Source organism: Protopterus annectens, chromosome 8.part1, assembly GCF_019279795.1.
Source record: "Protopterus annectens isolate FY-2018-M chromosome 8.part1, PAN1.0, whole genome shotgun sequence".
Classification (NCBI taxonomy): domain Eukaryota; kingdom Metazoa; phylum Chordata; order Ceratodontiformes; family Protopteridae; genus Protopterus; species Protopterus annectens.
The window spans coordinates 94,941,083-94,959,759 of NC_056742.1; the positions used below are offsets into that span (position 1 = coordinate 94,941,083).

An 18,677-nucleotide genomic window follows, 5' to 3' on the forward strand; every position below is an offset into this window, starting at 1 on the left:
GAATTTACCCCCTGTAGAAAACCACCAAAGAAGTCAAGCCCTGTATGGAATGGCCCCTAACCTTGTCTTGAAATGGTTTGTTATGGTGAGCATAATAAAAAAAGAGGATGAGCCATTCACCTGGAAATGGTCTGTTTTGACACTGGTTTTCCTTTCATTTTACCTTAGCTGAGACAGTTTCCCACAAGTCTCAGTTTAGCACAGAAATAAAATGCTTTGATTAAATTACTCTTGGTCTCTGTGTAATAGCTCTAATAGTATACATATGTTAAAAAAAAAAAAAAAAAAAAAAACACTTCTGTTAGAATGTCATCGGATGCATAGTGATTTAGCAATTTCATTTTCCATATACTGTGTAATCCTAAGTATTTAATATTATTTGATGAGCTATAACCTACCAAAGCAGTCAGTAAACTTCAGGTTGATGTGAATTGTTAGTAAATGAAGTCTAGAGTCTCAAGTAATTTGAAGATGGTAATTATCAGTAGAGTGAGTTGTGAATTAATTAAGAACAGTATGCCCACAAAATAACATGCGTTCCTGTTTTGACAGTAACTACCTAAAAATACCATAAATAACTATTGAAATAGAATGTTGTAGCACATTATTCCAGCATTATGCCTCAGAGACCGACTCAGTAAGGCCAGTAACCAAATTTTGTTCCATGGGAAACTGATTGCTTACTTGAAAAAAATAATGTGCAGTAGTAACTGAGGAAGATGTGTTTTTAGTCCAGTTTAGTTTGTGTGTTAAAATGCTAAAATGAATGTTAAAACACTTAAACTATAGTTTATACTAGACTTTAAAATTACTAAAATGCAGTAAACATTAACACTTTAAAACAGCAAGTGTACATCACCCAAACAGTCCCTATATTGTCTGAGTAGTCAGGTCATTTTCCTAGTCTTCCCTCAGAAGCACTACAGGTCTGTAAGTTTATAGGCATTTATTAATATCAGTGGTATAGCATACTATAATCTTTGAATAATCTCCAGTTATTTTCCTGTACGCTGAATATTCTGCAGTTGTTTTAATTGTATAAAATAGCTTAAAAATTTGTAAAGTGCAATAGAGAAGGACAGTGCCCAAATCAGGATGGTATTAATTATATCTGGTATTTCTTATTTTGTCTTATGATCATCACAGAGCTTTAAACTAATATTTAGGTAATGCTTGCTACAGTCATTCAGTGCTCTTGAAATATTAATCCAAAATATATGGAAACTGGTATACCTGGCTGCCTCAGTAGTATATGTGCAGTAGAGAGTGGTTTCATATACTCACACCAACATGCAAAGAAGTGTATTTTTGTGTTATGTGCAATTTTATGTATTTATTTGTTAATTGTTTATTGGTTAATAATCAGTTTTATGATACAAGTACTAAGGGTAAGAAAGGACAAAGGTATTTTGTGATGACATAGCACAAATGTTCTCACTTATAATATGTTGAAATATTATTGGAGTTTTCTTTTTAAAGACAGAGACTGGTCTAAATTATTAGACAGGTCACTTTGTATGCCATATAGATGTGGACGAATTCTTAGACATGTTAGTCCATGGTACTTTTATTTCCCCAAGTTCAAGTATTATTCGACAACCTGTTTTTTTTTTGGTGCTTTTCCTTGCAGTAGTTGTACTGTTTGTCATCATGTAGTACAGTCTTTTAAGTTTATTAATAATGTTAAATCTGTACCCAGGGGGTTATTTTCTTGCAACAGTAGTGAGGTTATATATATTTTAAGATGTCCATGCAGTCTCTTTTATATTGGTGAAACTAGGAGAATGTTTAAAGTGAGACAGTTAGAGCATATTAAGGACATTAGAAATCAGAGAGGATAAAATTGTGGCTTTGCATATTAAGGAAAAACATGAAAGTGACTTTTTATTATTACAGGGTAGTATTCTTGATCAAGTCCATTTTAGAATAGGGGAAGAGGGTTTACTTAAAAAGTGTCTTCTTTTTAAAGAATCTATTTTTATTTTAAAATACAATACTTTGGTACCTCCAGGTTTGAACTGTGAAGTTAATTGGAAGTATCTTATTTAATTTAATTGTTTAATGGAATAATTATTTTAGTAATTAATTAAAAATAAATTAATTAATATTTAATATAAATATATATAAAGAAAACATTTTCCTTTTTTTTTTTAAATTTTTTTTAAGATGGCTCAAAAGCCAACAGAATTTAAAAAGTGCACTTCCTGTGGGCATAAGATTCCCAACTCTGATGCCCACAGGAAATGCGTCTAGTACTTAGGAGCAGCTCACCTTGAAAACCCCCTGTCAGATTTGTGCAGGTATTAACTCTCGAGCCCTAAATGACAGTTGAAACAAATTAGTTTTAAAGGATTTGCTGCCTGCTTCTTTCTGTTCCTCCTTCCTCAGAGGCTCAAACCCCTACCAAGAAATCCAGATTTACTATGGAGCCCAGGGAACATAAGAAACACTCTCTTATCCGGTCTCGTATACCTTCTCCTGGATAGGAGCTGCCTGCCAGATTATCTAAACATTCAGATCAGACTTCTTCAGATCCAACATCTGGAGTGTCAGTCTCCTCAGCACTGAAGTCCTGGCTTCTGTTCTGAGCCTGTTTCCTCTAGACTCCGATCTCCATTCTTGCAGGAGACACCCAAAAGAGTGCCCCGTTCTCCTTCCACTTTATCTTTTATTAGGTCCTCCCAAAGCCTGTCTGAAGCAGGTGTGGATAGGATGATGCGGAAGTTCCTCAAAGCTCAGATCCAGATGGCGGTTTTACCAGCTGCATCTCCCATCGGATCCGTGAGCCTTCAGCCCATACCCCATTATATTACCTGTCCTTCTGTGAAATGTCCAGTGATTTTGGAGCCCTTGGATCTGAGAGCTTGAGAGTCGAAACATCAGACCCAAAGAGAGCTTCTTCTTTGACTTTGGTGTCCCTGATTCATTTGGTGCCAATCCCCTTATAGCCGGGTGAGTCTCTGAGGTAAAGCATTGGTGCCTGGTTTGGGAGGATGTCCTCATCGCCAAGGTTTTCAGAGCCATCTCTTTCCCTCTGAGCCTCAGTGTTAGACAGTTCAGGTCCAACTCCTCCTTCATGGCAGGAGCCTGGGCAGGTTCAAAGCTTGGCAGCACCTGGAGTTTCAGCCCCAGTGAGGCAGACAACAGGTTCTTCTGGTCCTTCTGCTTTCAAGGTGGTGGGGAGGGCATTCTCTCAACCAAGAGTACATTCTGCTTGTGCATCTTTGGATCCTACCTCCATACCTCCTTAGGATTTGATTTCCAAGCCTCATCACCCTGTCCCTCAAGGACTGCTGACCAGTATATACTCCCAGGCAGTTTCTGCACAAGAACTTCCCCTATCTTCCAATACCTTGCCAGATCATCCCACTGAGGGGGGTCCCCCAAGGAGAGATTGTGTAAAAAGAGGCACATAGATTTCCCTCAGGAATCTTTAACCAAAGACACCAACTTCAATGAAGGGGAAGGATCCCCAAGATCTCCACCAGAAGATTTCTGATTTGGAGACATTGTAGAGATCCTCAGCCAGAAAGGTGGATGGGCTTCCAAACCCCCTTCCCACAAGGAGTCTGTGTTCCTAGAAGGCTTCAGGTCCAGGCCATCTACTTCTTGGATTACTCCTCCAGTGGGCAACCTTATAGATCTTGTGTCTCACTAACCATGGAAGGAGCCGGATATCATAGAACCACTTCCACATCACCCAGATAAATTTCTTGCTCCACCCAAGGACAGACTTCATTGGAGTAAGGGAGTCTCTGTGGATGACATGGTTGTGCTCGCAGCCACTAGAAAGGAGCTAGCTGAACAAAGCTTTTCTGTTCATCCCCCTAATTGAGAGTCCAAGGTTACGGACAGGTTTTGAAAGCATGTCTATGCCTCGGGTTTACAGGAAATCCCCACTTTGCTAGATCAAGTCCAATGAGGTTTGCCAGGGTTGTTCCTTTATATTCCCACCACCAGTAGCCACGATGGCCTTTGCTTTTCAGTCACTTAACTACCTGGCTCACTTTACCAGATTGCAAACAGACCTGATAAAGAAGGTTTCTCATTGTGTTCCAGGGTCCATGTAAGCAGAAGAACTAAAATGTTTATCTTTGCAGTTGGCCACCCTTCATTCAGTTTCCAATGCATCCATGAGGTTAATTTGTCATGCAGTGGGTTCAGGCATAGCCATCAGGAGACATGTCTGGATGCATTTGTGTGACTCTGCAGAGCCTTTTGAGTCTTTCAGCAGTGCTCCCTTTGATAGATCTTGTCTGTTTGGCCCCACAGTAAAAGAAACACTCTCCTGTAGTGAGCAAGATGGAAAGACCTTGTTTGCCGTGGGAATAAATTTTTCTACCCCATAGAGATCCTCCTCTAGGAATCAGTATGGATGTAAAAAGATGTGATTCTGAAAGTAACAAGGACCTTTTCAAGACTCACGATGGGAAACTTCTGCCAGAGCACGTGGGGAGTTCCAATGGAAGACGCCACCCTCGTGGCAGAGGAGGCCCTTAAAACCAAGGCTTTCAAGATTCTTTTTCCAGTAGAACCTTTCAGGTCTGAAGGGTTACACTTCCGCTCTTCTGTGGAGGCAGGGGGTGCTTGTCTCTGCACCCGGAAGCCTGGGCATCGATCACAAAAGGCAGTTGGGTGCAAAATATTATATCTAGAGGATATTTCATTCCCTTTCTGCAAATCCTGCCATCCAAACAGAAAAATCTCCCTGAATTTCCACCCAGTCAGCTGGCAATGGCAGCCCTAGAAGTTCAAATGCTGCTAGACAAGAGAGTCATCCAGGAGGTCCCACCAGGCCAGAGAGGATTCTGAACTTATTCAATGTTCTTTTCAGTGCTAAAGAAAACAGGGGATCTGTGGCCCATTCAGGATCTCGGCAATCTAAGTCAGTTTGTAAAGAACGCCAAGTTCCAGATGGTCATGGGTTCAGTGCGTTCTACCTCTTCTACAGGTCAATGACTGGGATGTGCTGTATAGATCTCCATAATGCGTATTCTCACATCAAAATGAACAGACACTCCCAGAGATGTCTGGGCTTTCAGTTGGGGGCCAGTCATTTCCAGTTCAGAGCCCTACCCTTTGGTCTCACAACAGCCCCCAGGGTATTCACCAAATGCATGGCAGTGGTAGCATTTTATCTCAGACTGCTTGGATTCAGAATGTTTCCCCTATTTAAATGACTGACTCTTCACCCCCCCCCCCCAACCAGGCATCTCCTCCAAAAGGCCAGGAGCTATTTACTCCAGTTATGTCATTCTCCAGAGATCACAGTCAGTTATGCCAAGTCCCATTTACAATCGGTTCATGTCTTGGCATTTATATGAGCTTGCCTAGATACCACCAGTCAGTTGGCTTTTCTCCCACAAAACAGAGTACAGTCCTTAAGACTACATGTCAGAGAGTTACTTTCGCACCCTTCTCCCCAGCAAAACTGGTTCTTCAGGCCTTAGGATCAATGGCTGCAGCTGTTGCCTTACTACCAACTGCTTGTTTCCACATATGAGTTTTTCAGTGGACTGTAACAGTTCAGTGGTTAATTCTTCAACAACCTCTATCCCATCTTATAAAACTTTCTCGGGTTTACAGGGAATCCCCACTTTGGTAGATCAAGTCCAATGAGGATTGCCAGGGTTGTTCCTTTATATTCCCACCACCAGTAGCCACGATGACCACAGACTCCTCCAAATTGGGTGGGGAGTGCATTTCTTGAGACATACTGTCCAAAGTACATAGTCCGCAGAAGAGACCAGTTTGTATATCAGTGTCCTAGAGATGAGGGTGGTCCTACTAGCTTTGTGGACTTTTCAGAACTGTCGCCCTCTAGGGGCAGTTGCGCTCCAAATGGGCAACTTGTCAGTGGTTTGGTACATCAAGAAATGGGGGGAACCTGGTCCTGTCCTCCTTGTCAAGAAGCAGTGAGAGTGTGGCAGTGGGCAATTTCCTCCATCCGCTTTCTTCAAGCAATGTGCATGTCAAGGAAATCCAATGTGCTATCCGACAAACTTAACAGGGGGATTATGATGCCTCATGAGTCATCTCTCAGTCAAGCTGTGGCAGAAAGAATCTATCTGTGGGGTCAACCTTGCTGTGATTTCTTTGCCTCTCCCCTCAACAACAAGTACAACAGGTTCAGTGCCCTAATCACCCCTCAGGGGGAGTTGCCATGAGATGCTCTAGTCCACATTTGACCTTCCAGTCTCCTTTACACTTATCCTACCTTGCCCCTGATCCCCAAATTTCTTCAGAAAGCATTCCAGGTGAGGAGTAAGGTTATCCTCATTACCCCCTTCTGACCTCATCAAGTGTAGTTCCCTTCCTTTGGTCTCATCTTCTATGCTCTTCTTGGGCACTGGATCCCTCTCCAGATCTGATCATCCACCCCAAAGGGATGACACACCCCAACCTTCAAGAACTCAAATTGAATGCATGGTTTCTCCAATTCCAATGGTGGCTAGACAGCCTAGGCTTTCTTTCCTAGTTCCCCCACATTCTGTTATCATTCCAAGAAGCTTCCATTAGAAAAACATACAGTGGATATAAAAAGTTTACACACCCGTTAAAATGCCAGGTTTTTGTGATATAAAACAATGAGACCACAGTAAGTCATTTCAAAACTTTTCCCACCTTTAATTTGACCTATAACCTGTACAATTCATTTGAAAAACAAATCTGTTAGGGGGAAAAAATATAAAAAAAAATAAAAAACATACAATAAGCTGGGTGCATAAGTGTGCACACCCTTTAACTAATACTTTGTTGAAGCACCTTTTGATTTAATTACAGCATTCAGTCTTCTTGGGCACACACCTGCCATCAATTAAAGAGACTCTGATTAACCCCAGATAAAGTTCAGCTATCCTAGTTGGGTTTTCCTGACATTTACTCCGTTGCCTACTACAGCAAAAGCCATGGTTCACAGAGAGCTTACAAAGCCTCAAAGGGATCTCATTGTTGAAAGGTATTAGTCAGGAGAAGGGTACAAAAAAATTTCCACAGCATTGGATATACCATGGAACACAGTGAAGACAGTCATCAAAAAGTGGAGAAAATATGGGACAACAGTGACGTTGCAAAGAACTGGACATCCCTCCAAAATTGATGAAAAGACGAGACGAAAAGTGGTCAGGGAGCTGCCAAGAAACCTACAGCAACACTGAAGGAACTGCAGGAATTTCTGGCAAGTACTGGTTGTGTACTACATGTGGCAACACATCTCCCATATTCTCTATATGTCTGGGCTATGGGGTAGGGTTGCAAGCAGAAGCCTTTTCTTATACAGAAAAATATCCAGACCTGGCTAAAATTTGCAAAACCATACATCAAGTCTCCCAAAAGCATGTGGGAAAATGTATTATGGTCTGATGAGACCAAGGCTGAACTTTTTGGCCACAATTCCAAAAGGTACATTTGGTGCAGAAACAAGACTTTGCATCACCAAAAGAACACCATCTCCACAGTGAAGCATGGTGGTGGCAGTATTATGCTTTGGGGTTGCTTTTCTTCAGCTGGCACTGGGGCTTTAGTCATGGTGGAGGGAATTATGAAGAGTTCCAAATAACAGTCACTTTTGGCCTAAAACCTTCAGGCATCTGCTAGAAAGCTGAAGATGAAGAGGAATTTCACCTTTCAACACGGCAGTGACCCTAAGCATACATCCAAATCAACAAAAGGATGGCTTCATGCCTTCACCAGAAGAAAATTAGTTTTGGAATGGCCTAGCCAAAGCCCAGAGCTAAATCCAATAGAAATTCTGTGGGGTGATCTAAACAGGACTGTGTACAAGAGCTGCCCTCGCAATCTGACAGATTTGGAGCTCTTTTGCAAGGAAGAGTTGGCAAATATTGCCAAGTCCAAGATATGTAATGCTGATAGACTCCTACCCAAGAAGACTGAATGCTGTAATTAAATCCGAAGGTGCTTCAACAAAGTATTAGTTTAAGGGTGTGCACACTTATGCAACCAGCTTATTGTACGTTTTTTATTTTTTTTTCCCTAACAGATTTGTTTGTTTTTAATTGAATTGTACAGGTTATAGGTCACGTTAAAGGTGGGAAAAGTTTTGAAATGATTTATTGTGGTCTCATTTTTTTATATCATAAAAACCTGGCATTTTAACAGGGATGTGTAAACATTTTACATCCACTGTATAAAAGCAAATCAAAGAGATTTACTTATTAGGCTTATCATAAAAAAACGGATCCCTTTACTGCACCTATCCATGCTGTTTGAGATTTTATTGCTTCAGTTTTTTTAAGAAGGAGCTAGTTTTTCCACCATCAATGTTCAGCTAGCAGCTATTTCCAGTTATTACACTGGAGATTGTACTTTTCCTCTAGCCTCTTCCAGAGATAATCATAAGGCATTCTCTAACCACATCCATAATCTAAAAGGGAATACCCTGCTATGCGCTGAACTGGTTGTGGATGGCACCACCCATAAGCAACCAGAGGTAGTAGCCAACCTGCTAGCTGACAGATTCAGAGGAAACTTCACCCCCCCAGTCCCCTCATGTCATTCCCCAAAGTATACCTGCCACTGTTCCTCAGTCTGTTATCTCAAGAGAATGAGTCATCTTGGTACTGTCCAAGGCCGGAAACACAGCATCAGTGGGACCAGACAATATCCCAGGTTGCGTTTTAAGCAACTTAAAACATGACCTAGCAGACCCACTTGGATCCCTGTTTACCACAGCATGTGAACTGGCTATGTTCAGGCAGAATGGAGGACAGCAACAGTAATCCCTCTGCACAAAGGGGGACCAGCAACTGACCCTCAGAATTATAGGCCCGTAAGCTTGACTAGCTTCATCAGCAAGGCCATAGAAAGAATCATTATACACAAGGACATAGGTAATCTGCAAACTCTGGAACCAATCCAGTTTGCATTCGTTAAAGGTAGACCATGCCTGTCAAACATGGTTGACGTCTTTGAGAAAGTCACCATGGCCCTGGGCAAGGAAACCTATCTTGACCTAGCCAAGGCACTTGACACAATCCCCCACTCGGGTATTACAAAGAAACTCTCCCAGTTGGGAATTAACTCCTATATTACCAGATAGGTAGCCATCTGGCTCTCTGTCAGGGCACATGCTATCAAAGTGGGTGACTTCACTTCTAGCAAAAGATCAGTTACAACTGGCATACCACAGGGTTTTGTGTTGGGCCCCTTACTGTTCAGAATTTATTTCTCTGAAGTCCAGGCAAACTTGGACGGCCTATGACTGAACAAGTTTGCTGATGATTGCAAATTGGGAGCAGTCATTGAGCCCCCAATGATGTTAATGTACTGCAGGCATGATTAACACAGACAAATGATTCATGCCAAAGTCACTGATTAAAGCTAAATGCAAAAAATGCATTATTCCCTTTGGGAAAACTGACATCCCTGCTAATTACATTATAGACAGCACTCCGCTGAGCGTAGACCCAGTGGTATGTGATCTGTGTACTTAGGTTGATAGCAACCTGAACTCTGACCATCACATATTCGCAGTAGTAAGGAAATCAGTCTATGTGGCACATCTTATAAGTAAAGGTATGACATCTAGATTCTAAGGATGGTATAATTCCATTATAGTTGGCAGTCATCATACCAATAATTGAGTGCAATGCCCTTTTCCATTTATCTCAAAAGACACCTCCAACAATTGGAGACATCATAGAGGTTTTTCATCAAGAAATTACAGGGTACACAAAACAAGTCTTACTCTGAAAGACTGACAGCTCTGTCATTGTATTCTGTCTCCTACAGATTGCTAAGGTGTGACCTGTGCCTGGCTTACAGGGCAGTCTCTGACCTGGCCCTGATGGAAATGCTGCACATTCGTAAATCAAATTGCATGAGGGTCATTTGCTCCAGGGATATTAACCTAGCCAATGACATGAGCAGGTTATGCTGGAGAGATAGATACATCTCTCTGAGACTGTCAGATCTCTGGAACAAGCTTCCATTTCACGTGAAACGGAGCACCTCCCTGATCCTCTTCATACGCAACCTAGATTAATGGAAGAGTGACCAAAAATTCACTCCTTGTGTGGTGCCCATGTTCCTCGTGGACAGAGGAAGTTGGTATTAACTACCATAGACCTTTACTCTCTGAAATTCTCTCACCTAACCACTGACAATTGGTGCAACATGGGATAAATATGGCTAGGCTTGTAAGGGCCATAGGGATGTTAGCCTAGTAACCTCCTATGAACATTTGAGGATAAGTTATGCAAAGCCTTCGTTAAAGGAACTTTTTGCTTTGACCTCTGATTAAAGATCCTACTGCACAATGAGACATTACATATTACAGAATTTAACTCGGTCTCCCTTTAAGCCTTAAGCTAAGTCTGATCTCAAGTTTCTGTCTTGGAAGACCATCTTTCTAGTGGCCATCACTTCAGCTAGGCAAGTTTCTGAACTCCAAGTACTTTCTTCAAAGTTACCTTACTTAATATTCCACAAGGATAGAGTCACTTTACGTACTAATCCATCCTTTCTGCCCAGAATAGCCTCTGAGGCAAACATCAACCGAGTGATCAACTTTCTGCTGTTCTTTCCAAAATTTTCTAATAAAGGCATATACATGCGTCACCTCTTAGATGTGCATAGACAGCTTAATTTTTATCTTCACAGGGCAAAGAGTTTTAGAAAAACTGACCAGTTTGTATCCTTTGTCCCCAATAGATTAGGAAAACTGGTCTCTAAGGTTGCTTTAGCCAAATGGTTAACAGATTGCATTTCATATGTTTATCCTCAGAGGGTTGCCTTTGCCATGACCTCCAAAAGCTCATTCCACTAGATCCTCTTCTGCTTTCTGGGTCAGTGTCTCTGTTGATGATATCTGCGCTGGAGCCACTTGGTCCAATGCTCATACTTTTATTGCTCATTACAAATTGGATCTCATTTCCAGAAGCAGAACTACCTTTGGTTCTGCTGTACTCCAGAACATCCTTCTTGAGGGCCACCCAAGGTTATTGTTGCTGGGGACTCTGTCCCATTTTTTGATGAATAAATGAAAATGACATCATCAGATTTAAAAGTTATGTACTCCTCATAACTATGCATCTGAGATGTTAATTTTCATTCTTACTCACCTCCCCAGCTCCACTCTCCTTTTGGTTTGGGAGTGGCCACTGTTTTTGAGCCCCTTTTATGTCTTTATTCTTTATGTTGGCTATAACCTTCTTTTTCTGATAGACCAGCAAACTCAATCTGAGGTAATACAGGGGCGTGGAGCATTATGGGTAAAGGAAGGAAGCTTGAGAGTCCGATCCAAGAGTGTGGAAGAAATGCGGCCGAGTCAGATCTGAGACCCATTTGTTGAGGAAGAATGAAAATGAACAATGCAGAAGTATAATTATGATGAAGACATAACTTTTAATTTGTCTGGAACAAAAGCTGTATATATGACTGTTCCACTTAAAACACATTAATCATTCCACTTCTCAGAAATACCCATAAAGTTCCCTTATGAGGCCATCTCCCTTTCTGCCATAATGCTTCATCACCTACAGTCTACTTTAATCTTTTTGTCTTAGTTCTGCTTACCGTTTTCCTTTATCTGTGAATGTGGTACTCCCTAGCTTGTACGCAAAACCCAGAATCACCAAACAGGCAACCATGCCCATTAAGCTGCCCTATAACATACTTAATGCTGAAAATGTAACCTAACCTCCCTAGATAAGTCCTGTCCTCTATGCATTGTCTACATCTGCCTACATTTTAACTATTTCCTATTCCATAAAATGGTGTCCAAATTCCATATGTTTTTTATATCTTGTCAATTTAAACTTGAGAATTTATTACTCAGTCCCAGGGGCACTGTCTCATCAATAAATAACATCCAGATTGCATAGTTCATAGCAGTTCATGTATTTTCATTGAATTATACACTTCACAGTATGTATTGTGGGACTGATTTGAACAACAAGACATAACCTCATCCACACATCAGCCTAACATGGGAAAACGGGGATCTGTTATCTGTTCCATTATCCCAAATTTTATAAAACTTCTAACATGGCATCCTGTCCAGTCAAATAAACCACAGTCAGCACAATTGGTATAAACATTGTTCATCTCACACTTTCTGCAGTACGCTTACAATTATAATAACATCAGTTTCTACTTGCACACTTCAGTCTGTGTGAACTCCCTGCTTCAACCAGCACATTGTCCTGTCCACCCAGCAAGACACAAGGAGGTGTAACATGACTTGTGTTATTCATCAACTTCCAAAACTTCCAAAATGGCTTTCTGTCCAGTCAGGTAAACCGTAGTAAACATGACTTGTACAAATCTTGTACATCTCAAGTTGTACATTTTTACAGTCATACTCTACCTTCACATATACACACCATCATACACATGACGTGTCCTTCAAGAGTAAGCAGAACTCCTCCCTGTCAGAGTAACCATTCTTTTTTATTTTTTAACTTGTATATTTTTGTACAAATTCTGAAAATATTTAACATCATCAAGTAATCTTTCTTCCTTTTGCTCTCCATTAGACATATCCATGCCTTGGTTAGATGCCTCCCATATGAGCACAGCTGAGACATCTTATTGTAGTTTTAGAAAAAATCAAGCATTTTGTTTTAACTCTGGTTACAGTTACTAAAAACAATATTTACATGAATTAAGTAGTGCTGTGCAGACTTCTACTTTCATGTGATCATACCTAGAGGTTTTGCTATACTTTTACTTTGTGCAGCATTCACTCTTACACTATATACCACCTCACATTTTAAATCATTTTCTTTCTTAGTTATTTCTTTGTATTCTCCATTATGTTTGTAGTTCAAATCAAGTGTCCTGTACAAAAGGAGGAAAAAAATTTATATTACATAACCTAGAATTTTATTTTCACTTTCATGTGGCTAATATTTAACCATATTTTGCAGTATTTTTGAGTCCACAAAATTGCTCTATCATATAATATATACTATACCATTTCAAATCAAACATGTTTTGACAGATGAGATTGGTTGATTCCTCACCATTTCTAAGCAGACTAAAATTAAAAATCAATAAAATAAAACCAGTCATAAAATGCGGACTTCTTTTATTCCCAAAGTACCATGAAATACAGCAAAGATAGTGTTTTCATCCTGTAAAATAGGACTTCATCAGAATCTAATAACAAATATGAAATACATCTTTTATATCATGATTAATTAACCCATTAAATTAAGTGCCAATTAATTTAAAAAAACACAATATCTCTGTCAAAAACCTTCCTTATATAAAACTAGTAAAAAAAGCACAACAATCCAACAACAAAAACTGTTGACATTAAACTGCAAAAAGCATGTTAATCCACCTATTTAATGTTTCATGGAACCTCTAATGTTTAAAATCGGCTGTAGGGAAACGTGTTCATTTAAGCCTGGAAATTTTAAAGCATACAATCTAAGATGCCATTTCACTTCTTTTTCTTCTAGATAAAACCAGATAAAGTAGTTAAGGTTTTAAAGTAGTTAAGGTTTAAACTTTTTTTTTAAACTTAACATGCATAATATTTTACTCATCATACTTCACAGTATTCCAGTTCAAACCTGATATTAACTTTTTCATGTCGTTGATACTTAACTATATTCTCACAGATTTATATTGCTCAGCAATATGGTTACAGTTGAAGCATATTTTTAGCATTCCCATATGGCGGGCACTTCACCATGTATTTATATCTATAGTTTCTGTATGTATGTGTATATATATATATATATATATATATATATATATATCAGTTCAGAACTTAAGTACAGGCACTTGCTTAAAAAATGTTAGTGTTATTTCTGCTTCTGTCTACAAAGTTACAAAGTAAGACATAGTTCCTTATTTGGCACCTTGCCAAAGTGTACCCTTTTCTCTAGTATATTGGGTTAAAATTCTGACAAGATTAAATACTTACTGATGATATCCCTCTTATGTAGTCCATGCATCAAAGCAGAACTGTCATATCTCCCAACATATGTTTTTCTTCCTGAGAATTACTGACACAAATGTCTTTTCTGTCTGTAATTTGCATTTCTCTACAGCTCATTGTTTTTTTTTTGTCCAGCAACTCTACCAGAACAGATCTTTCTGTCCGGATTCCTCATCACTTGTTTTTGCCTATACTCTGATATCAGTCCCTGGTAGGGAAGACTTTTCTGACCTGCATTCCACTCTGTTTTCTATTTTTTTCTATTTATTCCCAGTTCCTTGGTTCCTTTTCCAGTTTTCTCCAATAAATTCCTGGCCAATGTTGCCTATTTACTATACCATTAATTGTGGTCTTCCTTATTGGCAAAATCTCCTGGTTCCTTTTTATATATATTTATTATTTATTTAACATTTGTATAGGTGCTGCGGTAGCATTGTCGCCTCACAATAAGACGCTGTCCGGTTCGATTCTCAGCTAGAGTGTCTTCTGCGTGGAGACATGCGTGAATGAGCGTACCTTCGTTGAAGGTTGTGCGTCAGGGCTGGTAACTTGGCATGTAAAAATCAACTACCAATAATTAGTGGACTGGAGTTCCGCTGTGGAAATCCCTAACCGGGAAAAGCCGAAAGACACAACATACATGAAAGTCTGACTGGGTCCACAGTACCCATTTTTAGTAGAGGCCCAGGGAGAAAAGCTCAATGTATATACATTTCACTAAGGTAAGTAATAAAGTAAAAGCGGACAAATCATGACATCATACATCAAATAACAGGATACAATGAGAAGAGACATTTATTTTAGAAATTTAAACAGGTATGTCAACAATCGTCATAGAGAGTGCAAGAACAATATGTATTTAATTAGTGGGTAGAGGTGAAAAAAGGGAGAATAGGCAGTGTTTTTTACAGGGGATAGTTAAGAAGTCATATGATGTTAAAAATATAGGATCATAGAGAAATTAGTTGCATCAAAATAGAGAGAGGGTATGAGAAGAAAGAAAAGAGTGAAAAGAAAGGGGCTGTGGAGAAGAAAGTAGAGCAGAGAATCTGTGATTCATATTTTAAAAAAAATTGCTTGGAAATTGTGTCAGTTGTTTTAAATACTGTGTTTTAAACACTGTACTAAGTACAGTGTCATTTTATTTTTCTCACATGTCCAATTTTAAAATTGCTTATACGTGTATTTAAGTGACTGACAATGGTATGTTTTTCTAGATACCTGCAGAAGCATTAATGACAGCTTTTTTTAGCTTTTCTTTAACTGTTTATTAAATTAGTTATAGACAGATACTGGTGATTTGAGTCAACTTAATTTTGCTGTTTTTAGTTTGTTCGTTGGACCCATCTTAACTATAGGAGTACATTCTTGTTTGAATTCTGGATTGTTCCAAGGAGGCAACCAGGCTCACCAAACACCACAACATTTCCTTTACTGGGCTGTTTATTTTACTGTTGCTGTAGTGGTACTTGGCACTATAAAGCACCAGGCACTTTTTCCTCAAGTATTTTGATATTTGCTTGTGCATGGTACACACATATTTTTTTCATCTTATCTTGACCACCTATGTGATACTAGTGCAACAGTATTATTCTTGAGTGTTTATTATTATCTCGTAATGTGTTATACCCATATGTGACTTGATGGGGACTGCATTAGTGATGCCAGTTTTTTTCTTTCTTTTACTCCTGTAATGCAGTTTGTGTCCTTGTAATATGACATAGACTAAGTTTAATCAGTCAAGTTATTTAAGTTCTTTTTTTCCTATAGTGCAATTTGTTTCCCTATAATATGATATAGCCTTAATACTGCAAATCAAGTGGTTTATTTTTGACGTAATTGGCTTCTTTAGACTCTCTCTGGAAAAAATTGTCATTCTTTAACTCAAAAAGTCATATTTTGATTTCTTTTTGAATCAAAGTCAGGATAGTGGGATTGGTGGAGCCTATCCTGGCACTCACTGAATACAAGTCAGAGGAGTGCTCCTTAATGTGCCAACCTATTGCAGGATGCACACATGCATTCATATTCACACAGCAGTCGCACATACAGACAGTTTGGAGGAATACCAGTTAAGCTGTACCACATCTTGGAATGTGGGAGGAAAGTGGAGTCTCCAGTGAAAATCCATATGGGCAGAAGGAAGCTGTTCACATTCCACACAGGAGACACCCAAGCTGAGAACAAAACTGGAGAAGCAAGCAACACTGTGAGGCAGCAATGCTAACTGCTGCACCACTGTGCCACCTGTCATTTTAATTTTAACTGAATTGCTATGATTTGTGCTAAACAAAAGTAGCTAAATAGCCTATCATTGTTGATACGTTTACCTCACAGTCACAGGGTACAGGGTTTGATTCTTACCTTTAAAGGGAATGGCTGGGCTTAAAATGGCCCACAAGAGCAGATAGCCCAGTATGTGCCTATGAACCTGTTGTGCACTTAAATCTTATTACAAAGTAGTTAAATTGCTTAATTGTATTTTTAGTTATGTTATAATGCTTGTAAGTTTGCTTATCTCCCATATTTTCTTAATTAGGTGGTATAGTAGCTCTGCAGGTATTCTCAACTTTCTGTATATGACAGTTTTCTTTTCATGGACTTAGTGAGGCAACTTCAAACATCTTCTAGTATTCCATAGTGTCTAGTTTTGTGCAGTTAGATGGATAGCGTCAGTACTTCATTAGTAGAAAAGCCTGAGTACTTGATCTGTTTATGTATATAGTCTTACAAATATAACTGATCCCTGCTGTCCATATAAAGATTTATTTTGCAGCTTACTGGTTGGAAAAAAGTAACTTTATGTATTCTTTATCACATCTTACTGACCTTAACAATATACAGTAGGGATTTAAATTATGAGCAGTAAGTGAGTGAGTAACTGTTAACACTGTAGGAAATGGATATGCTTTCCTTTGCCATCTGACATAAACATTTCATAACTAATGTAAAATTTGAATATAAAAAAAGTAAACTACAACCTTCACAACGTCAAACAGGAAAAAGTGGAAATTAAGAAATGTAATTAAGAAATGTAAAGCTACTGAAGGAGTTGTGGGTAAAGGTTAACTACTTTGGAAGGTGGAATTGTCTTTTAAATGCTTTCATTTTATTTTTCACTGGTGCCTGGTACACTGTGGTCCACCCAGTTAATGAATATTATAGAATGACTGGTCGTTAATATTCCAAAACGAGCACACTTATTGGTCAGCCCAATCAGCATGCCCGTTGTAAATCCTAGCATATACCAATGGAAAAAGGTCCGGCCGCCCGGACTTTTTTCCATTGCTATATACTGTAAGTTTTATTTATTTATGTATTTTAACAAAAATAAAAAAAAATCTGTAATACGGCCTACGGACATAGCAGAGAGACAGGACAGAGAAAATACTAGGCAAATCAGGTACGTTAGTCAAAACTAAAGACATGTACCTGATTTTCCTTGTATTTCCTCCATTCTGTCTCTCTCCCACCTCTAAACTGTCTGAAACTTTTTTTTTATTAAAAGAAAAACCGAGCAGAGGAGGCCTTCTTTTCTCATTTGCTTCCTTTCCAAAGCACTGATGTACTGGGTATGCGTGGGAACACAAGTCCCATACGCATGTGCAGTACATCAGTAAAGGCAACAGGATGTTACCAGCCACAGAAGGACAGCACGGCACCATTATACAAAGACATTATTTAAGAAAAGTAAGTACTTTTTTCTTAAATAATGTCATTGTATTATAGCAGTAACCAACTCTGTGGTGTGGTATATTACGATTTACCCACTGTTGGCTTTATTTAATCACTCAGGCTTCGCTCTTGTGATTAAACCACACGAACAGTGGGTAAATCTTAATATACCACACCAATGTTGTCGGTTATTGCTTAATTCTTCGCTTGGTTACAGAGATCTAAAGCAATTAATCTTCTCCCATTTCTTGTACAGAGCACTTTTCTGTCACCATAGTTTTACTGTACTATGAGCACTCTTAACTATGACAGCTGGAAGAGACAGCTTTTCATTAGTTTGGCTATCCATCTGGCAGAATATGATTTGTATGTCCCTTGGAATATACCAGCAGAATGCTGTAGGGAGTATTTTATAACCTTTGCACAATGTGCAGAGTGTACATGTGCTTTATCATGCTGAAATAAATGCTTCCACTATGCTTGCATGTTATTTCATGTTCTTTCTGTTGTCTGTTATCTAGCAAAACCATATTGATGTAATTTTCTGAGACCCACCTTTATTTTTGTTTACATTTTAGAAAAGCAAGGGTTCATGAAAGTCAGTGTGAGAGATCAGCAAGCATTACTGAAATAGAAGATGACGAAGTGTTACGTGAAGTATCTGAGCTAGAAGCTGTTGATTCTGAAGATGAAGGTATAATTTATTCAGTGGCTGTTTAGGGCTAAGCCATGATATAATTAAAATCAGAATTGTATTTTATGCAATGTCAGGACTTTACAACCTGGCTGTGGTATATTCGTTTGTAGTACTATTGGGAAGGATTTCTGGGAAAAGTTGCTTTTCTATAGGCTTGCCACAAGTTGTAAGTACAGATCATCTTAACAGTTAATTTTATCTTTCTATCCTTAGTTTCCCAACATCATTGATGTGTGTGTGTGGTTTTTTTTTTTTTTTTTTGTACACACAACATAACAGTATTCACTTAAGTTTCAAGTCCCTCATTTACTGATGCTACCCTGGTTCTCCAAGCCCAAATCAGTATGACAACCTACTTTAGGTAAGATGGTTATGAGGCTAATGTTTGAT

General features: G+C 39.0%; 1 protein-coding gene across 1 annotated transcript in view; it reads left to right on the plus strand.

The window, feature by feature from the left end:
- PIEZO1 (piezo type mechanosensitive ion channel component 1) overlaps positions 1-18,677 on the plus strand; it is a 3,550,337-nt gene that overhangs the window by 2,136,663 nt on the left and 1,394,997 nt on the right. Inside the window, exon 15 of the mRNA XM_044081575.1 lies at positions 18,169-18,284. Within this exon, the coding sequence (XP_043937510.1) occupies positions 18,169-18,284 (116 nt within the window). The remainder of the gene's footprint in view (positions 1-18,168; positions 18,285-18,677) is intronic.